Source organism: Chelonia mydas, chromosome 14 (genome assembly GCF_015237465.2).
Source record: "Chelonia mydas isolate rCheMyd1 chromosome 14, rCheMyd1.pri.v2, whole genome shotgun sequence".
In the NCBI taxonomy this organism is placed as follows: Eukaryota; Metazoa; Chordata; order Testudines; family Cheloniidae; genus Chelonia; species Chelonia mydas.
Window position 1 is genome coordinate 8914690 of NC_051254.2, and position 24311 is coordinate 8939000.

General features: G+C 42.8%; 2 protein-coding genes across 11 annotated transcripts in view; one reads left to right on the plus strand and one right to left on the minus strand.

The window, feature by feature from the left end:
* The window catches only part of ZNF207 (zinc finger protein 207), a 52341-nt gene that overhangs the window by 4832 nt on the left and 23198 nt on the right, over nt 1-24311 (minus strand). Inside the window, exons 14-15 of one of the 3 annotated variants that reach the window (XR_006285656.1) lie at nt 23243-23305; nt 787-6812 (exon numbers count right to left, since the gene is read on the minus strand). The gene's annotated coding sequence lies outside the window, so the exon portion shown is untranslated. Of the gene's footprint in view, nt 1-786; nt 6813-20485; nt 23309-24311 lie in introns of those variants that run through there. The other 2 variants (XR_005227666.2, XR_005227667.2) reach the window with 2 other exon arrangements.
* LOC102933475 (sterile alpha motif domain-containing protein 9-like) lies at nt 4874-20340 on the plus strand. 8 transcript variants are annotated; one of them, XR_005227664.2, is made up of 4 exons: nt 4874-5013; nt 6677-6747; nt 8301-8348; nt 19045-20340. XR_005227664.2 is itself a non-coding variant. In XM_037914287.2 (4 exons), exons 3-4 carry the CDS (start codon nt 8345-8347, stop codon nt 15142-15144), a joined length of 4803 nt encoding a protein of 1600 aa, XP_037770215.1. In that variant the 5' UTR covers nt 4874-5013; nt 6677-6747; nt 8301-8344; the 3' UTR covers nt 15145-15971. The 8 variants fall into 8 exon arrangements, 7 of the variants coding, with proteins under 7 accessions (XP_037770215.1, XP_043383695.1, XP_037770216.1 ...); XM_037914287.2 differs by lacking the exon at nt 19045-20340 and adding an exon at nt 10346-15971; XM_043527760.1 differs by lacking the exon at nt 19045-20340 and adding an exon at nt 10346-15971 and having other exon boundaries at nt 4876-5013; nt 6732-6747.

The window sequence follows — 24311 nt, forward strand, 5'->3', positions numbered from 1 at the left end:
GTTCATGGTTGCAGTTGTCTGGTTTACCTCCAGAGGTCTAACAGACTAACCAGGACCTTCTTTTTGAAGGTCCCTCACTGTTTTCAGAGAAAATGGATGACAGGCTTCATAGCCTTAAGGATTCTAGGGCAACACTCAAATCCCTTCAGATCTATACCCCAGCATAAAAAAGAAAACAGTATGATCCGCAGCAGCTATACAAATACTAGTATGCGCCTCGATCCCAAGATCCACTCAGGAAAAAGGGCAGAGATTATAGGAGGTGCCGTCCACCACCCTCCTCTTCAGCATTAGCGAGCTCATCCCATCCAGCCGCCTTGTCCGAACAGGCATTTTGATGGGTTTGTTAAGGACAGTGTACTAGTCACCATGGCTCAATTTGTTCCCCATTGTTTGTTTATCAATTTCTTATCCCACTGCCGAAATGCTTGGGCCCACATAGCATCAGACCAGTGGATCTTAAGCATGGTGAAACTGACGTATGCCATCCAGTTCATTTCTGCCCCACCCCAACCCCTTTCTCCATCCCTCTTCAGGGACCATTCTCATGAGACTGCCCTTCAACGTGTATTCTTCAGGCCATAGAGGAAGTCCTGTTGTATCTCAGGGAAAAGGGCTTCTATTCCTGCTACTTCCTGATCCCCAAGTCAATCTCATGCCTAATTTAGATTTAAAAGACTGGTACGCTGCCCTCAGTTTAAAGGATGCTTAACTCCATGTTGCAATATGCCACGACTGTGGAAAGTCTCTCAGATTTGTGGTGAACGGTTGCCATTATCAATTTACCGTGCTTCTCTTTGGTCCGTTAGCTGCTCCTCAAGTGTTCACAAGGTGCAGGGCAGTTGTGGCAGCTCACTTATGAAAATTAGGTGTCCACATGTTCCCATACCTAGACGACTGCTTGGCCAGAGGTTGGTCTGAGGCTCAAATCCTATCCAGCATATCCAGTAACCTGTCCACATTCAATGCACTGGGGATCCTAGTAAATTGAGACAAATCAATCCTGAAATGGGTAAAGACAACAGAATTCATCGGGGCAGTCTTTAGAGTCCATGAAGGCCAATGCCTTTCTTCCACAAGCCAGGTTTGAAACTTTATGGGACCTAGTGCTGCAACTGAGAGTATATCCTCTCACAACAGTATGCAGCTGCCTCAGTCTTCTGGGTCACAGGGCAGCATGTACCTATGTTGATCAGTACGCCAGACTACACTTTCCCTTTCTCCCCCCGCTTCCAACCCTCCCTCTAGTCACATAAGAATCTTCTCTGGGTTGGGGAGCTCATAGGAGGTCCCTGTAGACTCAAGATCTTTGGTCGTCTCAAGATCTAGAGACTCATAAATGTCAAGGAGTTAAGAGCAATACATCTAGCTTGCTTGGCCTTCCTCCCTAACACGGTGGGAAAAAATCTATTAATTCTGACAGACAATTAGGCAACCCTGTTTTACATAAACAGGCAAGGAGAAGCACAGTCAAACCCACTGTGCCAGGAGGCAATTCACGTCTGGGACTTCTGTATAACCAGCTCAGTTCATATCAGAGCTGCTTGCCTTTTGGGGAAACAGAACACATTAGTGGATCAGCTGCACAGATCCTTCTCTGATCACCACAAGTGGTCCAGATATGGTCAGGTCCATCTTTCATCTCTGGGGGAAATGTCATCAGTTCTGTTCACAGGAAGGGCTCAGCCCACGCTCGCTGACAGATGCTTGTCTCTTATCCTGGAAGAAATCCCTCCTGTATGCTTTCCTGCCGATTCCTTTACCTCCCAGGGTCATCTTCAAAGTGAAACAAGACCTGCTCACCTCATCCTCCTAGCACTGACATGGCCTCGTCAACACTGGTACTCGACCCTACTATTCTTGTCGGTCGAGCCTCCTGTGTCTCCAGTTGGATCCAGATGTAATTTCCCAGGACCACAGGTGCTTGCTCCATCCTAGTCTCTGAGTTGTCCATCTGATGGAGTGAGTACTTCATGGCTGAGACCCTTTGAAAGGTCCCGCTTGAAGGATGTTCAGAAAGTGCTTCTGAATAGCAGAAAAAACACAACTAGAAACACTTACCTGGCTAAGTGGAAGCACTTCTCCATTTGGTCTTGCAGGAAAGGGGTCTCTTGAGGACCTTTAGCTGGATTGTCTTTTAAAACAGAGTTTGGCTATTAGCTCTATAAGGGTGCAGCTGGCAGCATTTCTATGGCAATTACCTCAGCCAGAGGGTGGATGAGTTGAGGGCTCTATCAGAGTCTGTCCAGTACAAAGGAATTGAGGTGGGGAGTGAGTGGCGCCCCTCTCTTACACCAGCATACAGCGGTGGATGGCGATAAAGGGTGCTCAAGCATTCGATGGGTGGGGGTCATAAGCAGCCCCCCACAGCCCATGTCCTTGCCCTGCCCCACCCCAGGCAAGAGGGGCTGCGGCTCCCCACAGCTGCCTGCGCAGCTCTCACCTGGACCAGGCTCCAGCTGGAGGTGTGCTCGGGGGGGCACAGCACAGCCATGGTAAGAGCAGCGTGGGCAGCTGTGGGCCCTCCACCTGCCCTGGAGGAGGGAGGGACACGGGTTAGGGGCAACTCTTGACCCCCCTCATCCTAGGCAAGTGGAGGGTCTAAGGCTCCCCACAGCTGCCCCCCCACAACTCTTACCATGGCCTGGCTGCTCACCTACTTTGGGGTCCCAACCCACAGTTCGAAAACCACTCAATTAGAGCACTGCTGCCCCCTGCTCGGTGTGGCTTGCGATTAATGTGACATTTGAACAATAATGGGGGTTTAACAAAAGAACCTTGAACTATGGCTCTTAAAGCAGCTCCCTAGAACTGAGCCTGGGCCCAGAGACACCTCACAGCAAAAGCCTGTTCTGACAAATTGGTGATAGCACCTGTATCATAGGTATGTACAGCATGCACCCCTGCAACCTGGCTGATGCTACTAGTACTACTGTAATATGTCTAAACAGGGCAGCTGATATACATGCCCTCCCTGGAACTAGAGACAGATGGGTTCAGGCTAAGATCTGTTTCTAGATGGTATTCTGTGACCTTACTACTGTGTCTGCCTCCCTACATGTGATCCGACAACATCACAGGGCAGGCAGCTGGGGAGAGGTAATTTAAGGAGTAACTAACAGCAAAGCTCTCCCTCCTGCCTGGGCGTTTTGCTGCCAGCTGCACAGCCACACCCTGACCAATGTTTCAGCAGTGAGGGCATCAATGCCTTCTGCTTCCTGTAGCGGTCCTACAGGAAGGTCCCTGCCCAGCCCACACCCCTTGCCCTCCAGAATGCATCATCAGGCCCTCTTCCCCATAGGCCTCCCAGGCCACCCCCCACCATGCCACTTGAGCTGGCTGCATGACATTCAGCTGGTCCACCTCTAAACTGCGCCCAGAGATTACCTGTACGTTTTTGCTTCACGTAAGCCACTTCCTCGCCCTCATGACCCATCCCAACACCACTTGCTGCCATCCATCTGAGGCTGGGTGGTTGGGCGGGCGAGGAATCCACTCTTGTTCCACAGCTAAACTGGGGCAGCTCCTTCACGGAGCCATGAGCATGCGTGTGTGCATGGCATGGGTCTCTCTCTCTCACGCACACCCACAGCCTGCCCCAACACCTGTTCCTTTTGCTGCAAGAGGGAGACCTTGGTGCTCTGTGGGTTGTGTCAGGTCACAGCCCCTCTTTGGGCTCCTGCAGAACCTCTTACTGAGGGTCCAGCTGCACATCTCCCTGCAATTCCTGATTTATGCACAGTCCAAGGTTTTTCAGCCAATCCCTGTAGTGTCCAAACAGTTCCTTGTATTGGAGAACATTTCCTACAAAACACCTGGAGTGTGGGGTTGTTTTTCTGGAAAGGAAGGTTGGTAGGGCGACTCTACATCCTGTTTTGGCTAGGACAGTCCCTTTTTATAAGCCCTGTCTGGCCATCCTGCTTTTTTTGGCAAACATGGGCATTTGCTCTTGCCACTGATCTGATCATCAGTTGGCAAGAGCAAAGTAGACAAAAGCGCCTTTTTTTCCAAAAAAGTGGGTTGCAACCTCTAGAAGGGCACAGGGCTCTGCATGGGCGGGTGGCAGGGATCTTGGGCCAGCCCCATGTGCAGGGGATAGAGGGGGGCCTCGAGCTGGCCTTGTGGGGGGGGGGGGGCGGGGGGGCTCAGTCTGGTCCTGCTTGCAGGGGGCTGAAGGGGGGGCCTCGGGCCGGGCCAGCCCAAGGAGAGCAACAGGGAGGCTTGGGGGGCGGGGGGGGAATGGGGCCTCAGGCTGGCCCCGCATGGGCAGGCAGCAAGGGGGTTTGGGCCAGCAGGGAGAGGGGGGGGCCTTGGGCTGGCCCCGCTTGGGCGACAGGGAGCAGCACTCACACCGGGAGGGGGGCACCTTGGACCAGTCACCCTGGGGGGGGAGGGGTTCTTTGTCATCCCCCCACCAGGGCTTCATTTGGGAGGGCTAACAGTACAGCCTGCAGCGAAGGGCTGCCTACACACAAATGTTGTACTGCTTTAACTAGACCAGTACTACCACCCTAGCACAGAGGCAGCTACCTTGGTAAAAGGTGCTTATACTGTGATAGCTTATTCCCCTAAGGAAAGGTGTTATAAAGCACCTGAACACCAGCACTGGTTACACATGAGGGTTGTGCAGATTTAGCTATTTCAGTAAGAAAAACCTACATGGTTAAATCAGGCCATAAACTGCATAGACCAGGCCTAAGGCAAGCTAAACAGCTGAGCTCAAAGCTCAACACGGAAGTGTCCCGCTTTGTGCTTGATGATTTCTAGCCAGGCTCAGTCTGGTGGGTGGAGACTTAGACAAGTTTCAAGCTCACTTCTGGGGAGAAGTTCTCGCACTCTCTCCCACGCACTTTTGGGGACATCAGCCAACATGGGCTACTGTCCAGCCCTGTGATCAGTTCCTCTTTTCACAAACAAATCTCCAACTGTAAAGGGGAAAGTTTCCTCTCTCAGAACTGGCGCTTCCGTGAGTGAATGAGCAGGCAGCTTCTTCCCGGCTGCAGCCTGAGTCAGGTAAGCCTTCCCTGTAGCACTACTTGAGAGTTGGCTCAAAATTCAGTACCTTGACGTCTTAATTAAATGTAGTTTGGCGGGAAAGGGGCTGGGCACGGTGGATGGGGATGAATATGACATTCTTTGTGGGTATTTAGTTCTGGGTCACTCAGTGCTAGTGACTCTCCCTAAGGCATAGCAGGGATCAGAAGAATGAAGCCTTGCACTGCAACGGCCATGTTCCCTGAGGCCTATTGTCTTCCTTCCGCTCCCAGATTCTGAACCTTTCCTCTCTCGGGGAGGCCTGTTGTTCGGGCAGGAATCTGTTTCTAGGGGCCAATGGCCCCTTCTGCAAGAAGCCTGTGGAAGCGGGCTAAGAGGAAGATTTGCCTGTCAGTTTGTATTCACTGTCTGCCTCCCCACTCTCTCTGCAGATTAAATCCCATGGGTGGATCTCTGGGTAATGCAGCCCCCGATGGCATTATCTTTGCCAGCTAATCGCTCTCTGCCGGACCCATGATGAGGTTGGAGAATGTCCCCAACCCTAGCATTGCCCCACACAAATACAGGGCCACCCATCCTGTCCCCTTGGAGCAGCTCTGTATTAAACTGCAGGATCAGAATATACATTGATCCCCACCCCCTTAACTTCCAACACTGATGTTGAGGATCTGGGTTTCTGTCACTCAGGATGGGGAAATTCCAGATCTAAGACCCTGATTTGCAAACCTTTTGACCTCCAGAAAACTAGACCCCCAGGGTTCATGGTTTCTCTATATTCCCTTTTCACATGCAGGAAAACAATCAAACCCATAAGAAAAGATATATAAGCAAGCAGGCAGGCTAGCCCTATGGGCTACAAAACTACTGCAGTCAGTCACTGACAACCCTCCTCCCGCGCATAGTGTGGACTGGGGGAGGGTCCCATTGTGGTACAAAACCAGCATAATCACTCTACACCACGCTATGATGGTAGTGAAATGGGACTGAGAGCCACTCTGTGGCTGCCAAAACAACCCCTTAGGCCCATAAGCAGTGGATTGTAACATAGGGCAGCCCACAGGGGATTGCTCTAACTTCAGTGGGGGCCGGGATAAAGGTAATTTTTATCCTCCCAGCGGGGTTGGTTCTGATCAGGAACTTAACAACTTAGAAATACATCCAGCTCTTACACTTTGCTGCCTCCTTGAGGAGCTTTTTAGCCAGGACGGTCAAAAATAACTTTCGTTTCCTCAAAAACTCACTGCATTTTCAGGTCCCATTTTGTGTACTTCAGGGTGTGTGGGCTGTGACCACTCCCCGCCAAGGAATTAACATTCCCACTTTGCTCAAAGGGAAAGGTTTCATTGAATCAGGCCCCAAACCAAGAAGCTAAGAGATCAGCTAAAAAGAAAAGAACTTTAAAAAGTATTTGTACAATCCAGAGTTGCTTTTGCAAAATAATTTAGGGGGCTATTGATTGCATAGGTAGCAGATACCCATCACACTCTCGTATCTGTTCCAGGGTCTTGCTGTTTATTTAAAAGTGTGAATTTGTTCCCCATTCCGTTTTAACCCCATATCACCAATCTCTCCCACCCCCACACTAGCCTGCTGCCCCTTCTTCTACCTACCCTTCACAGGAATTGGACCATCTTTCTCCAATCCTATGCTCACGCCTGCTTAACTTGCCTTTTTGCTGCAGGCTGCTCTCTTGATCCACTCTAAGGATTCTTCTGCCTTTAAATCTGAATTCACAGCACATCCTTGAAGCAGGTAGGAGCCTGGAATTGCCACTATGGAACTGGATCTCAGCTGTGTAGAAACCCGCCTCCACTGACCTGGCATGTGAGAGCAGAATTTACCTGTCAGAGTGTGGTACGGAAATGTCTGTGGCTATTATTTATACTTACAAATTTTCCTTGACATATTCTGTCACCTGTTATTCTTTAACTGTCTATTCTATTGTCTCAGTTTGCTTGAGGGACCTTTTATAAATATTTATTTGCAGGCATTATTAAATTTCTGTTTTCTCATTCTCTTGTATAATTGTATTATTGGGCACTATTTTGCACACTGCACTTTTGGATAAGTTGTTTGTAATATAGGAATAAACTACACCAGTTTAAGGCACCTTTATGCCAAACTAAGTGTGTCAACAGTAAGGAGGGGACAGGATTGTACCACTTTAAAGTATAATGCTATAAAGCAGTACAACTTATGTAGACAAGGCTCTAGAATGTGGTTTCGCTGATTTACATGATATAAGCAGCAAAGAGTCGTGTGGCACCTTATAGACTAACAGACGTATTGGAGCATAAGCTTTTGTGAGCAAATACCCACTTCGTCGGATTTCCACTGCATGCATCCGATGAAGTGGGTATTTGCTCACGAAAGCTTATGCTCCAATACGTCTGTTAGTCTATAAGGCGCCACACGACTCTTTGCCGCTGTTACAGATCCAGACTAACAGGGCTACCCCTCTGATACATGATATAACCAGAGTCCCACTGACTTACAAACTTTGCCAACTGACTACAGGAGCAGGACAAGTAATTATTTTTGCTCACTAAGCAAAGCAGCATTAAGAAGGCTCTTAAGAGCCCTCTCTTAATTTGGCACCACGTTAGGTACTGTCCAGAGAAGTGCATTACTGGGGAGAAGACAGAATAAACAGACCTTTGTAAAGGTGAAGAGGTGGAATTCAGACCACACTGTAACAGGTTTAATGCAGTAGTTAAAATTTTAATTCTGCCAGCCTTGTGTTGGCTGTTCTGTGGCCCATCTGAAATCTAGTTATCAGAATAGTTTCAGTCCAGCGTTCAAGAACAGAAATACACACCCAAGACTCAATGGCCAAAAGCCTAAGCTATCTGTTCACCCCTGCAGCTGATCCCTCCAGCACCAAGCTTGGACAGCTACTGCCCCTACTTAGGATGACCAGATGTCCCGATATTTGGGCCTTTTTCTTATATAGGCTCCTATTACCCCCCAATCTCTATCCCAATTTTTCACACTTGCCCTGCTGTATCTGTTCCAGCTTTTACCAGCTTCCCAAGAAAAAAGTAGAATGGAGCAGGGCAGAGGAGGGAATGGCTACTGGCCCTGGTTTATGAGTAAGAGATTCTCACATTGTGGTTTGTACATTATTAAGTTTATTTTTCCACCCCTTTCATACTGGGATCTGAAAGACAGAGCTAGATGGCAAACCCAGGTTTAAATTCAGTAAATAACAAACACATGAATGGATCCCTCACATCCCCCCAAAAGTGAGTGAACAATATAGAAACAAATAGTTAAGCTCTTTGTTATGGCTTCCCCCCCTTTAGATCAGTTTCTGCGCAAGAGGATAAACAACTACTTCTACAAGAAAATGGGTATGTCTCTCTTTTAAGATGTTTGTACTTCTTGGGTAATGGAATTTGCTTTAACAATACTTCCCTTTTGAATATATAACATTTTACTTATCTAACGTGTGGGGCAAACTAGTGAATCTTTTCAGCAGCCCTGGAAGAATGATAAGGAGGTGGTATCCTCACTGAGAAAGGAACAGACACAGTAGTAATCAGTGATTTCCCCAAGAACATAGAGGAAATCAGTGGCACAACTGTAACTAGACCTCAGCACTTGATCCGTAGCTTTTGCCTTCCTCTGAGTCTGTAGCATGGGGTGTGGTTCGCCTGCTGGGATCATCGGGGCACATCTCATCTGATCAAGCCCCTGTCCTGCAGACTTGGGTACCGAGGGCACCTTGGCCTCTCCTGTTTACAACATTGTGTGCCCCAGGCATTCTTTTGAGGACTGAAATGCTTTCATCTTGCTAACATCTCTGAATAATAGAGGGGTACATAGGTCAGCATTTTTCAAAGTTTGGGTTGTGACCCAGTACTGTAAGGCACTGTAAGCATGTAAGGCACTGGGTCGCTCTGGTCAGCACCGCCAACCAGGCCATTAAAAGTCCCGTCGGCAGTGCTGCCCAGCTAAGGCAGCCCTAGTGCCTACCTGTTCCAACACCGCACTGTACCCCAGAAGTGGCCAGCAGCAGGTCCGTGACCATGGGGCTCGGTGTGCTGCCCCTGCCCTGAGCACCAGCTCTGCAGTCCCATTGGCTGGCTGCGGGGGCGGTGCCTGCGGGCAAGAGCTGGGCAGACCTGATTGCATGCCTCTGCCTAGGAGCCGGACCTGCTGCTTCAGGTGCAGCGTGGTCGGCAGGGCTAGGACAGGCCGGGAAACTTGCCTCTGCACCCCAGCTGCGCTGCTGACCGGGAGGCGCTGGAAGTAAGTCCATGTCCCAACCCGTGCCCCAGCCCTGAGCCCCCCCAAACCTGGAACCCCTCCCTGCACCCCAAGCCCCTCATCCCTGGCCCCACCCCAGGGCCTGCACCCCCAGCACACAGCCCTGATCTGCTCCTGCACCCCAACCCCCTGCCCCAGCCCAGAGCCCCCCCCACACCCTGAACCCCTCATTCCCAACCCCACAGCCCTCACTCCCCGCACCCCAAACCCCTCAGCCCCAGCTCCGCTGGGTCATGGGCATCAACCATTTTCTTCAACTGGGTCCCCAGAAAAATTTGAAAACCACTGATCTAGGTGACATTTAATGTCTTGTGATATGCAGGTCAGACCAGAAGATGTAACGGTCCCCTCTGGCCTTAAACTCTAGGATACGATGAAGCTTCACACTGTCTACTAGTCCCTGCAGCTACTCCATACAGTCTCTTCTTAGTTTTTGTCTAGACTAGGATAAAAGGTGCATTGTTAGAAAGTTTTAGCTAAACACAGTGGTCTCCAAAGTGGGGTGCGCAGCTCTCCCTGCTCCGTCTTCAGCGGCACGCCGGCGGCAGCTTTTTTTTTTTTTTGCTTCCCTAGAGCTGGCTCTGGGGGTGCGCGATCCAAAAAGTTTGGAGACCACTGAGCTAACATGCTTGAGAAGTCTAGTGTAGACAAGCCAGGCTGCCTTTAACAAAGTCTAAGATAGGGGAGTTAAAACCTGGGCATGGGTGGGTGAAGCCTGGCCTTCAACTCAATGCAATTAGTATATGTTGAAATCTAAATTGCCTTGTCTTCACTAGAGTTTTCAAACATGTTGTTAGCAAACATCATACATTTAACTCTGGGTCTAGACAAGGCTTTAAAGAGGACCAGAACACTAATTCAAAGTGCATGGTGTGGTGAAATTAAACAAACAAACAAAAAAAAAGAGTAACTCTCCCTGAGAATGCAGAGTCCTGTGGCACCTTATAGACTAACAGACGTATTGGAGCATAAGCTTCAGTGGGTGTACACTGCTTTTACAGATCCAGACTAACATGGCTATCCCTCTGATACTTGCCTCCCTAAGTATGTGCTACTGACACACATATTTAATTTTCAGACTACAAAACGTTACCTTTGGCTGAATGGACTGAGTCTCATGTTAGATGCTGGCTCGAATCTATTGGAATTAAGAAAGAATATGTAGAAAAGCTCTGTGAAGAGGAAGTGACTGGCCCAGTGCTCAAAGAATTAGATGAACCTTTCCTCAAAAGCATGGGTATGAAAGGAGGCCAAATCCACATAATAACACGGAAAAGAAATGAACTTTTGGAACATTTGCACAAAAATGCAGGGGTAGACTCAGCCCAAGCAGATAATCCCAGCATTAAAGCTTCAGAAGTGTCGGGTTCCGATATCACTACCAATGATGATAAAAAGAGAGTAAAAAACAGGAATTCAGCTGTGTCTATGAAGGCTAATGCACCAGCTGAAGAGACAGACAGTGATTTAAAAGCCCTCAGCATCACACAGCACGAAAGTTTTCATGTAACATCTTACCAGAAGGGATCTTCAGAAACAGACAACACTGGGGCAGTAGAAAAGACTGGTAAGGAGCACACATTAAAAACAATGTCTACTTTTTGCAGGAGAGGAAGTAGAAAAAGTCATTCCTTACATGAAAATACAGTTGAATCATTAACGCTGAGCAAATTCAGACAATTTAAAAATGAAGACATTAATTTTAAATATGTGAAAAACAGAATTCTTGCTCCGGAAACTGGAATCATAGATTTGATCATTCCTTGCCATGAATACAAATCTTTCACAACTGCTGCGAAGCTGGACAGGCAACGATTGCAAGCAAAGTTTGCCTATGAAGTGATTAGATATGCCTCAGCCTGCATGAATGTTCGAACAAATGGCACAATACACTTTGGTGTAATGGACAGTGTTGAAGACAAGGGCTGGAAACATGGACAGATAGCCGGCATACCGGTAAGAGACAGAGACATCTACGTAGATGCATTAGATTACATTGAAAAATGTTTTGAACCATCTGAACAAGAAGCTGCAAGAAATTGCATTCACCCTCCTATTTTTACTGAAGTGATTCAGAAAGACTCTCAAGAACAATACTTTGTGGTAGAGGTTGACATTGAACCATCATCCAGTACAGTGAAGGGAAAGATCTTTCAAGTACGCTTACCTAGATTTAACGAACACAGTAATAAGGTGATTTTCGACAAAATTCCAGTTCTCTATCAAAGAGTGGGAACAAAGTCTGAGCCTGTAAAGAATGAAGAGCTAGTGGCTTTTATTCAGGGTTTACAAGAGAAGGATGTCAGAAGGGAAAAGGTTGAGTCCTCCAGTAATGAGGACCCTATGGAAATTTCCCAAAATTTAGGGCGGAAGTTATCAGTCCTATTCACTGATGGCAAGAACTATATGAATGATTCTCTACTGTACATTCTTGTCACAAACAGCTGTGGAAAAGAAGATCTGAAATCTGTCAACTTTTTAATGCGCATGAATATTTTCTGTGTGTTTGATTTTGATGAGGATTCCAATGTGTCAGGTTTATATGCCAAGTACAAAGAACATCATGAAACAAGGTCACATTTCTTGCAAAATTATTCCAATGAAAGCAAGATGAGCACCACTGAATTTCAAAAACATTTGGGCCTATTTGATCACACCAGCTGGATATTTTGCAATGGACGCAGTGACTTCCATGGGGATGAAAAATCTTGTGATGAAGACACTTGGATTAGAACGAAAAAGAAGTATCTTAAGAAAGCCATTTCATTTATCTGTGATGAAATCCTTCCAAAGGGATCTTTTGTGGTACTTTTCCTACTATCATCACCTGTGGAGAAGCCAATTGTAGACACCTTCCAGGAATTCTATACAGAAATGAATGGTATTGATTATATCATATGCATTGCAGAGTCCAAAGAAAATTATGAGAAGTGGGCTAACCTAGCTCAGGCATCTTGTAGCATTGAGACACTAGAACAGAGGAGCATTGTGGGCATGAAGCTAAGTCACGTAGATGCCACTATTCAAAATATGATGCCATCTGCAATATGTCCCAGACATTTACCAGTTTCCACAAGAGGTCTGTGTGTGCTTCCAACTCTGGAAGAAGAAAAAATGTCTTCCCTTGAAATATTGTGTGCAGATCAATGTGATGATATCAAACTGGATCTTCTGAGCACAAAAGAAATACAAGAGATAGAACAAACATTTTACCAAGGTAGAAAAGTCAGCTGGAAAAATTTCTGGCTTGCTGATAAAGGGAGCTGTGGAGAAGTCATTGAACGGGAGGCCTGTGAAGAGGTTCATAAAATCTTAGATGATATTTTGCATGGGAACAGAATCAGGTATTCTGTGGCTAAACTAAAAATATTTCATCAACCTGGAAGTGGAGGAAGCACCATTGCAAGGCAAGTACTATGGAAAAGAAGAAAGGATTTAAGATGTGCTGTGGTCAAATCTTCATATTCAATTGCAACTGTCTCCAAGCATGCAGTTAATTTTAGAGAATATGATGAAAATGACGTAAAGAATTCTCTCCCAGTGATCCTCCTGATTGAGGACTATGATGAAGATTATCTGGATGAATTAAAGAATGATTTAATGGATGCAATGGCAGCTCGAAGAAGTCATTTTTCCAAGCCTTGTTTCATCCTCTTGGGCTGTAAACGATCTAATGTCCCTGAAAAGCTTTGCAAAGCTTCTCCTCTCGATACAGTTGCCGTCACTCACAAGTTGACAGACCAAGAGAAACACCTGTTTAAAACCAAAATTGAAAAACTTAAAAAGCAGAATGACTTCAAGCCTGCATTTATTCTTACGTTTGTCCTGATGAGTGAGGAGTTTAAGGAAACATATGTCACAGAGTTTGTAGAGCACTGGAAGGAAGGCATAGACCTTTCCTCCCCTGTTACTAGTTTGATGAAGTATGTTGCTTTGCTCAATTCCTATGTACATGGTTCATACATTTCATTATCACACTGTGAAGCTTTTCTAGGGCTCGGGGCATATACAGAAAAGAGAGTGAGAGAGTATGATTTCAAAAATAACTTAAGTGAACAGGCAAGAGTTATTTTTATTGAATTAAGAGAAAATACCACCTGTATTTCATCTGTCCATATCATACATTACCTGGTTGCAAAAGAAATTCTGCATCAGCTCTCAAGAAGTCAGCCTCAGAGTCAAATTGCAATGGAACTTCTTCAGGAAAAAGTGCTTTTAAACCATAGATTTGGACGAGAAGAGTTTATGAAGTTCATCAGAGATTTGTTCATACGACGCGACAAGAAGAGCAGGGGAGACAATACTGACAGCCTCTTCTCTCCATTCATTGAGCATGTCTGTAAGGTTGAAGACTGTGAAAAAGCTATAGAGGTTTTAAAAACTGCATACGAATGCCTGGGAAAAGATGCCTTCTTTGCCCAGCAGCTTGCTCGATTGCATTACAATCATGAGAAATTTGAGGATGCAGAATATTGGGCAGGGGTAGCCAAATCTCATTTGCCAAATGATTCTTTTATATTGGATACAGAAGGTCAAGTGTATAGGAAATGGTTTAGTTTTACTCTGGACAAAAAGATGTATGAGGCCACTCCTGGTGGAGTCATTGAGATGATAGAAATTGCCCTTAAAGCTATGAAATGCTTCAGGGCTGCACAACAGGCTGCAAAGTCAGAGATCGACAGTATGAACAATGCCGGATATTTTGGAGAGGTTGAAGTGGGATGTCGTCTACTAAAACTCCTGTCTACACTTGAGGTATTTCCCAGAAACACACAAGGGGAACATTCTGAGCTTGTGCGTTATTTGCTAACAGACTACATTCCTGAGGAAATTAAAAAATCCTGGGGAAAGCTTCACAGTCGTTTAAAAGGCTTACGTCAGAACATTTATAATGCTCTGGACTGGATTTCAGAAGATCTAAGTTACTTCCAAACAGATAAAAACCAGGAGAAACAAGATGAGGAGGCAAAGGAGGAGAAGGAAGAACAAGTTTACAATCCCAGAAAGTGGTTGAAAAGACAGTCTGAGGTATATGCTAAATTCTTTACCTCAGAGTATCCTATGGGAGAAAACAAAGGAGAACCTGAAACTCAACTCCTCAGACGTATGAACATTTATAAGTACGGTGGTGGCAGTGTCACTACCATTCTTTCATTTTTGACAGATTCAAAGGAGATGAGGTCAGTTGAAAAGCTAGAAAAAATAATTAATTTTTACCCAGATGACCCACAGAAAGAGAGGCTAGAGGATATTGATCTTATCAATTACATTTTGTGTCACATTACACTAGCATGTTTATCTCCTGGATCTTCCAAACTTCTTCCTTTTGAAACTCTTAGAGAACTCAGCAATAGATTTTTTAAACAGAGAAAAACAGCATTTCCAGCAAGTGCCCATTTTTTGCTCACCTTACTGTACTGGCCTGATGATGCATTAGACAAAGAACCTAATCCAGATAAAGATGATATTCTCGTATCAGCTCTTCAGACTATGAAACGCATGCATGACATCAAGGTGAAAAATATTGCTCCAAGAAAGAAAAAAATCTACACACATTTTTTCCTGGGAAAGGGAAGTGGTCTAAGAAAGATTATGCACAAGACCAGGATCGATAAATTAATTGGTGGCTCCCTAGATGATCGACGGATGAAGTGGCAACATGGTGATGTGTGGAATATAGGTAAAATACGTGATGTTCTAAGAAGGGTTTCAGGTTGGACAGAGAATGGAAAACTGTTTGTACAGGGTCATGTTGGGCAGATTCATATTGTACCTTTACATTATGATTCCGTGCCTCAAGGAAATGAAAATGTGACATTTTATTTAGGATTTTCATTTAATGGGCTTGTTGCTCATGATATTCAAGTCAATAAGTAAAGAAAAAAACTCTTCCATAGAGTAAGGTACTTGGGTGCATTAAATTGAGAGTACCCACTGTACTGTTAGAAAACTGTGCTAGTCTTACTTGTTACATTCAGAAAACGTACATCAAGAAATCAAAGTGCATGACACCCAGGAAAAAAAAAAAGCCCAAAGAATTGTGGGGAGAAGCATAATAACCCTGCTTGAAGATCTAGAAAGTCTGGAAACTTATATTTAAGAAAACCTGTTACCATGAATCACAGTGATTGAATAATTATGGGTCCATTCATTTTTTAAGTTTGTTTTATCAGTGAAAAAAAATTCAAAAGAGTGCAACTCACTAGTATATTAGTTATTGGTAAAACTGAAAAATGCAAAAGAGACAGAGAATGAGAAACCACCGAGGATCACTTGGAGCTATGAGGTCAAATGCATCACAAGACTAAGCAGGTGTTAATGTCAGTTTTATCCTTTCCTCCAAAATCCAGACAGTGGATTCCACAGTTGTTACATTGGGTAATTTAATTTTGCTCCTTGGATGCATTAAAAGAATTATAAAATAGAATATAATTTGTAATTGTGTTCTGTAGTTTGGTTTTAGTATTTTCCAAGATGAAGGAAAGAAAATAATTTTAAAGTGACTCATGCTGTACACATGAACAAAATATGTATCAACTATTTAGCATACTTCATTTGTTGTATAGTACCACATATTGAATAACCAAATTCAATAGTGCATCAACTCATTTGTCCATTTTTGGGGGGAAGGGTGCAAGAAAATTGGTGGGCAGGAAAAGTAAGCATTTGTTTAAAAAAATTTGCTGTACTTTGCAAATCAATTTTTTTAAAAAAAAAAACACAGGTAAAATTGGTGAAATAGTGGCTAATCTACCTTAGCAGCTTTCTTTTTAAAATATATTAATAGTTTGAAGTAAAAATACTTTAAGCATCATTACAATTTTTCAAATTTGTCTAAGGTAATACGCTAAACATGAGCAGTTCTCACACTGCTAGGTTATGTTTTGTAGAAAGGGCACTGACTGATATATCACCTTCATGTTATGTGGTTTAGGACACGACTTGTATGTTTACTGATTTCATAGTCTTATTTGAACATTAATACTTTATTTCTATTATAATTTACTAATGTTATATTATCATATTATAAATAAATATCTTTACTGCACCAGTTCATTTTTAATGAGGTATTAAAAAAGCGTACTCTAATGAAGTAACAATACATTATTTTTGGAGTTTGTGTTTTGCTTCTTTTAATATTATTGTATTAACAACTACCTCACTTAAACTTCACTGGAAACTAGAATATCATTTGCATACTGTCTGACTAAACAACCTTTTACATGAATCCCAACTTGTTTATTGAGTTCTTCAACATAGACAGAAGATAAAAGGGCAAATAGATGGAAATTTTTCTGACATACTCAACATCTGATGGCTCTACATGCAACCACTTAGTTCTGCAGTTCATTTGAAACTATAATCAGCCGCTATTTTCCTATACACAAGCATTAAGCCCTACTTCTCTGTTCAAAGTCTGGGGAAAGAGGAAAGTTAGTTTTAAATTAAAACTGAGATTGTTAGAAAGAGGGCTGTTAAAATCAGCTGACTTTTTAAACTTAATATAACATCCATGTTGCATATGAGCGACGACATAAAGCCTGAATTCATTAGAACAATTCAGGATTTAAATGTGTCTACATCACAATCAACTATAAATAATGCTAGACTCTGTTACCTTGTTTAAAGAAGATTGACGCTGAATCTGCAGGAAGTAGTGTTGTACAGAAAATGCTCCAAAGTGATGAGCTCTCTCTTGGGTTCAAGTAGACTTTATGGTTGTATTTGAAATCTTTCCCAGTTATTTTTCTGTCTGCTGCATACAAAGCTCTTAGATTTCCAAAATCAAGCATATGTAGTATCAAGGGAACATTGAGAAGGGATAATTGAGAAGCTTTCTTGCTTGGATTTTCTTCCCCAGTAATACTCCAAGTGGAGAAGCTGTAGGCTGTTGGAATATCTAACTTGATCACACCTGCTCTGCTTTTTTCAATCAGAAAGGGTTACTTATCTCATAGTAACTGATTCTTTGAGAGGTAGACGCATGTGGATCCCACTCATGGTATATGGGCACCTAAGCACAGTAGCGAGGAACATTTTCACTAGTAGTGTCCAGTAGGGGGTTGTGCTCATGTTCCCCTTCCCAGGGGTTTTGAGAGTGCAGCGACCCCAACCACTACTCAGTTCCTTCACTGCCCAGAATCCAAGTATAACTAGAGCTTTTTCTTGCCATATGTTCCTTAATAAGCCTTGGAATTAAAGGAAAAGGAAGGTAAGCACATATCAAATAGTATAACCAGCAATCATGAAAGTGTCCGCTATGGATCCTGGACTCTTTCTTGCTAGAGAACAAAACTTCAGACGCTTTCTCTTCTGATTAAAAGTGAATGGGTCTATTTGGGGAAAAACCCATCTTCGGAAGATTTGGTCCAGTAATTAATCTTTTAATTCCCACTTGTGATATAAAGTCACTTTTTTGCTTAGTGAGTCTGTTAAACCATCATCAAGACTGTTACAATTCTTGATATATCACTCCCACAGATCTATGGCTTCTTGACATAGGAGATCTGATCTTGCACTTCCCTGTTTATGTAGTAAGCCACTGTGGATTGAGCATGAGAATCTGAATGGAAGAATCTTTGATCAGTGGTATAAACTCTTTGCAAGCTAGATGTATCCATCTCAATTGTAGAATATGTAACTGGCACTCCCAATGAGACCACCAATCATGAGTGTGGATCTGACATATATGTACTCCCCAATCCTTCTTGGATGCATCTGATATCAGAGTTATGGATGGTATTGGAACAGCAAATGGTATTCCTGCACAAACTTTTTTTTGTTTTAACTGTCCACTTCAGAGTTAAAAACTTGACTTAGAATCATCACTCTCTGTGAAATGTTGTGAATTTTGTAATTGTATATTGACTTGATAAAAGCTTGAAAAGGTCTGAATCACAGATGGCTGAGGCTCCCACCAGAGGAAAGATACAAGCTTAAAATATTGGTTAACCTCACATTTCAGTATTTACAGCAGAAGAGGAATGGGGTGAACCAGGATACTAATTAAGCTTTTATATGTGGCTCATTCAGAGCCTTCTCAGCTACATGTGGCAAGGTTGTTTTAAACTAAGGATGGCAGGGCAAAAAATTGATTATTCAAACAGTTTCACAGGAGAAATCACCTTGTGCTGGCCAGTTGACAGCTGGACTGTAAGAATTAGTGCAGAATTTCTGGAAGCTAAGCAGTTAGGCTCAGATCTCGAAATCCGCTCAGCGTCGCAATGCCTAACTTTGGGTGCACAGAAAAATCAATGGAGTGCCAAGGTGACCTACACAGCCTGAGTTAGGTACCTAGGGTCCCTGAACAATGGGGGTGGGGAGAGAGACACCTAAGAACATGATCCACAAAAGCCAGCATGCTAAACTGGGAGCTGCCTACGCTGGGTAATGCTGATGAGGGTTGTGTGCTAAGCCCCACTCCGAGTTCAGCTCCTAGGCTGGGGCTGCAGGGAGGTACCTATTTGTACTAGCAGTTCACAGCAGGGAACCTGTCTCCAGGAGTCACTTTAGATGCCTACGTTATTTCTAGCAAGAATGAGTTAGGCACCTGCCTTGCTTCATGCAAAATGGGCACAGGAGTCAAAGGTACATGATGCCATATGGCCTAGCAATTTGAGACACATCATTACTAATGTCTGAGGGCAATCAATATCCGGAAAGATACTGGAACAACTTATTAATCAAATTGTTCAAACATGAAGGATAAAGTGGAAATAGCCTACACGCACTTATCGAGGACGAGTAACACTAAACCAATCTAATTTCCTTCTACAGGCGAGTCTTCTGCTTCCCACAACATTCTCATATGGAAACTACAGAAATATGGCTTAGATTAAATTACTATAAGAGATGTACAACTGGTTGAAAGACCAGATTAAAAGAATTATCAATGGTTCACAATCAAACTGGGAGGAGATATCAAGTGGTACTGGCCACTGTCGGAAGACAGGATACTGGGCTAGCTGGACCTTTGGCCTGACCCAGCATGGCCGTTCTTATGCAAGTAGGATCCATTTTAGGTTCAGTACTACTATTCATTGTTTTCATTAACAACTTGGATGATGTAGTGGAGAGTATGCTTACAAAATTAGCAGATGACATCAAGCTGGATGAGGTTGCAAACACTCTGAAGGCCAGGACTAGAATTCAGAATTACCTTGATAAATTGAAGATTTGGTCTGAAACCAATAAAGACAGGTGAAAAGTACTAAGGAAGAGAAGTGCACAAATTCAAAATTGGCAATGACTGGCTAGACAGCAGTGCTACAGAAAAGGATCTGGAGGTTACAGTGGATCACAAACTGAATGAGTCAACAGTGTGATGCTGTAGCAAAAAAGGCAAATGTCCTTCTGGATAACAGAAGTGTCATATGTAACTGTCACGCTCTACTTGGAAATGGTGAGGCCTCTGCTGAAATATTATGTCCAGGTTTGGTACATAAGATGTGGACTAATTGGAGAGTCCAGAGGACAGCAACAAAAATTACAAAAGGTTTAAAAGACATAACTTATGAGGAAAGGTTAAAAAACTGGACGTGTTTGGTTTTGAGAAAAGATTACTGAGGGTGGACCTGATAAGTCTTCAAATATGTAAAAGACTTACTTTTAGGTACTGCACATCAGTTGTTCGTGTTTAATTACTCTGTGCCAATTTAGTACCCATACCACTCCAGCTAAAAGGATCTTCCCAGTCCTTATTTGGTCAAATATGCCTTAACCTAAAAGCACAGCTGCATTGTTTACTCCAGTATTGTGTCTTACTAACACACGTGTAGTTACTCAAGCAGTTTTGGGAGCTTGTATTAATTTTAATTATCAGTGTTACACTACTGAGACCTACAGAAAACAAAAGAAGCCAGAATTTTTTAAAAAGCTACAAAAAAACACCCCAAAAAATTAGCAAGGCTGAGCACAAAAATCTGATTTGGGTTGTTTGTAGCCTCAAAGACTAATACTTGATTAACATACCCAATTTAAATGTTTTACACAGCTGAGCAGTATGCATTGTTTGGCATGTTATTGCAGCATATGTCACCTAATATCTCTGCAGATAAACTGTGTCTTTATTCATTTGCCTGATTTCATTATGCTATTTAAGCTGAAAGTCGGTTGAAAACATACTTTTTTATACTTAAAATTGTTGTGAAGCACTTCAACACAATGTGTTGCGAATTTTAAATTGTTCCTTCAGAGAAAATACACAGGCAACAATTCATTTATTAAATTACTAAGTTTAATCATTAGAGAAAGTCAGAATTAAATAGATACATATTATGGAAGTATATATATCCAATTTCCCATTCCTGAAGAAATATGAGCCTCATAAGAACACACAGAATGCAAGTTTGATTCATTGTTCTTGGTTCCATATGGTCTTCAACACTTCTCTGTCAACTGAATGCTATGAAAATTAAACTGCAGACAGTTACCATTTCTACAGTCAACATGCATTTTACAGAGTTACCCACATACTTACCAACCTTTCAGTTTACCCCTCCCTCTTACCAATACTTTTACCATCTGTTACAAGTTTTGTACACGTGCTCACAGATTGATGGGCATATTTTAATGTTCTAAAAACAGTTAACTTGGTCCCATTCACTTCACTTCTTCAAAGAACATGAATTTGGGACACTTTTTAATATCAATACCTGAATGACTGTTGGTTCATAGAAGATAGATAAACTCTTAGTGTGGCCTCTAAGTAATTGCCACAGTAAAGTAAAAGATCCAATTGTATGCTAAAGGACAGCTATGACAATGGACCAAAAGCTCAACTTAAGATCACTTGTGTAGTAATGACAGGTCTAAAGATTCCCAGTATCCTTTCAGAAAAATCCAAATTTGCTGTGTCAAAGGAAAATGCACTTAGCTCTTTATTATTGAAACAATATTCATATTATGCTGTGGGCTATTTAATTGGCAAAAAAAAATCTCAGAAAGGTGGCATTTCCACCATAGCTCATTATATTAAAGCAATCCTGAAGCATTGTACTTTTTTGTAATATGAAGCACTAGAGCAGGGGTCGGCAACCTTTGGCACGTGGCCCATCAGGGTAATCTGCTGGCAGGCCGCGAGACAGTTTGTTTACTTTGACCATCCTCAGGCACGACCCCCCCCGCAGCTCCCTGGGGCCGCGGTTCGCCGTTCCCAGCCAATGGGAGCTGCGGGAAGCCACGGCCAGCACATCCCTGCGGCCTGCTCCTTCCCACAGCTCCCATTGGCCGGGAACAGGGAACTGCGGCCCCCGGGAGCTGCGTGGGGGAGTGCCTGCAGATGGTCAACATAAACAAAATGTCTCGCAGCCTGCCAGCAGATTACCGACCCCCGCACTAGAGGATGGGTGTGGCAAAGCGGAGTGTTCAATACCAAATTGGGGGGTACTGTGAAGTAGAAGGTTAAATAATTTCTTTTTTAACAACCCCTGTAAGCTGACCTCACAGAACAATACTGCAGTCCAAAAGAACCACTTATTAATACGGTGAGAGATTTGGTGCCACAAACAGCAACTGGATTCACAATTATTTAAAAAATATCAATTAAAAGGAAAGATTTGTGAACTTTACTACATATAGTCACTGATTTCAAAGTAAGGAATCTGTAGTTTTTACACGTGCACATAACTCCCAGTCATGTTTAGGAGTTATAGGCCAACAGATTAATTTTAAAGCCAATATAAAAGTGACCCGCCAGGTTCCCAAAGTCTGAACAGGCACATCACAAGTGAGAAAGTTGAAGTGCGTGTGCTGCCACTTGCAGGCAAGTGAACATTTAGTCTGAATTCCTGAGCATATAATAGGAGTCCCTGGGTGACGTGTCCTGCTAAAACTACAAAGGTTATCACAGCTCTTAAAACCAGTAAGCATGTTTTCTTCTATAACATAAAAAATTAACATGCTATTATAATTGAAAATGAATTCTTAAAACCTATGTGAGATGTTCAATTCTGAAATCAACTTGGTGGAGCTGTATATGTCAGCTTATCACATTGTTATTCAGATTGTTGCTCTAATTAGGTAAATTGAGATGACGACAGTTTCAGTTTCTATTTGACCACCTCCATCTGTTGGCTTTCCTTGATCTTTAATGTGCTGTAGTTTTGGAGTTTATTTTTGTAGAGCACCTAAAAACGGTCACAGTATATTTGTGTACACATACAAAATTTTATCTTCTGAAGTTAATTTCATTCAAAATACTCGAGACGCTCAGGACACTGCACAACCAAAAAACATCCAAACAATTAAGTCACCTGCTTCAAATTTAAGCAGATAAAGCACACTAAGCAATACTGGAGGGGTGGAAGGAGAAAGTAAAAAGGAATATGAGGGAAAGGCAAGAAATATGGGGTAAACTAAAGTCTTTGAGGAAAACATTTGTAGGAGCTCTTTGAAGTGTAGAAAGGGGCTAAAATGGATTTCAGAGTCTAATCCCATGCACAGGGCCTACTACAGCAAATATATGAGAGTGGGGGTATTAAGTCAGGTGATATTACATATTATCTGTAAACAGAAAATTTAAGTCAAGGTTAAATTACTGCTACAGTATTAGGGGCATGAACACCCAATCCCCAATATAAGCGAATATCAAAATCCTGTATCACCAATTCACTCTGGCAAAATGACCTCTCTCGGTAGTAAGTGAATTACTGAAGAAGTGACCGTTGAATCCACATCCATGTGTCCATTAAGCTTCTCAATACTGCCAAAATGACTATCAAAACTTTTAATCCCCATTTCCGTTAATCAGGTGCTTGTAAATGTATAGTACCCCTAGGTGTAGTTAGAATCACTGTATTTTTTTTTAACTGTTAAATTCTACAAATTTACTCACTACTGAAGACAGCAACATATATCCTACACAACAAAGACGTATTTACATTTAGGTGATCAAAAGACTCTCCTCATGTATTTAAATGGTATTTGAACACAGTATTTCAAACAGGAACATCAGGTACTTACAGATTAAACTAACCTGTACTGGCAGTGCTGTGGGATTTTTCTTCTCTACCAGTAAGTAGCAAATGCTGAAATTCTGCTGCTAGTTAACAAAAACACAAGTTGTATTAAATCAAGGAGTTTATCCATAATTTAGTTCTCATTTAAAATTTTTTTTTCAAACCTCAATTGGTACAATGTCCCTTTTTAAAAAAAAATGGACTAAAGGCGGCTATAAAATTATGTTTAATTTGCCTTTAAATTTGATTCAAACTTTTCTGACTCATGTATCAGACAAGTATAATATGATAAATACCTCCTGGACAAACCTGAATGTCAAGGGATTACAAGTTGTAGTTGCAAGAGTGATCCTGTTAAAGAGCACTCAGTGAAAATAGATGGGGTACACTTATTATTTTCTCAAATTTCACCTGCTTCACTGAGGCAATAGAGTTGAAGTTGTTTGTGAAATCAGTTTTACTTTGTCTTGGTGTGTGATTCATAAATCAGGGAACAGAGAAATGGATTCCTTTGAGTATATGTGGGCTGTTCTTAGGTATGATGAAAATTCCCACATTCAAAACCAAAAGGTTGAAGTTGGGACTAGTTAACACAGTTTTAGTAGGAACAGCAGATGTGTAATTCAATTTAAAAAGAATTACTCTTGAAATGTGATTAAAATTTATACTGATATAGCAAAAACAAAAAGGAAACCCTGAGGCAACACATACCTGAAACTGACATACCTCATCTGACCTATCAACTCCCCTGCCACAATGTGTCTTCTCTCTACACACCCTGTAAAGGAGGGGAGAGGGAAAAAATCCCATGGCCTCAAAAATCAGATTTCTTAACTTACTATTCTAGGAAGCCCGAAATGATCATCTATTACATCAAACATGATCTTATACAAGAGAATGCTACAGTCACCAGCTGTTGGTCTTACCTTTTAATTCCTAGTCAAGACAAACCTTGAGATGAGCTCAGTGTTTTAAGATGAGTTCAGCACCATTTAAAAATGGTACTATTAAAACTAGAGTTTTCTGCTAGGGAGATAGATGGTTGGAGAAATCAAAAGAACTGGTGCACAGACTTGCAGAGAAGTG

Bases quoted from the DNA above. Each gene is read 5' to 3' on its own strand.
- LOC102933475 (XM_043527760.1), top strand. From the start codon at position 4,975: ATGAGCAGGCAGCTTCTTCCCGGCTGCAGCCTGAGTCAG. The intron at 8,349-10,345 runs GTATGTCTCTCT...TTTAATTTTCAG, and splicing joins CTACTTCTACAAGAAAATGG to ACTACAAAACGTTACCTTTG.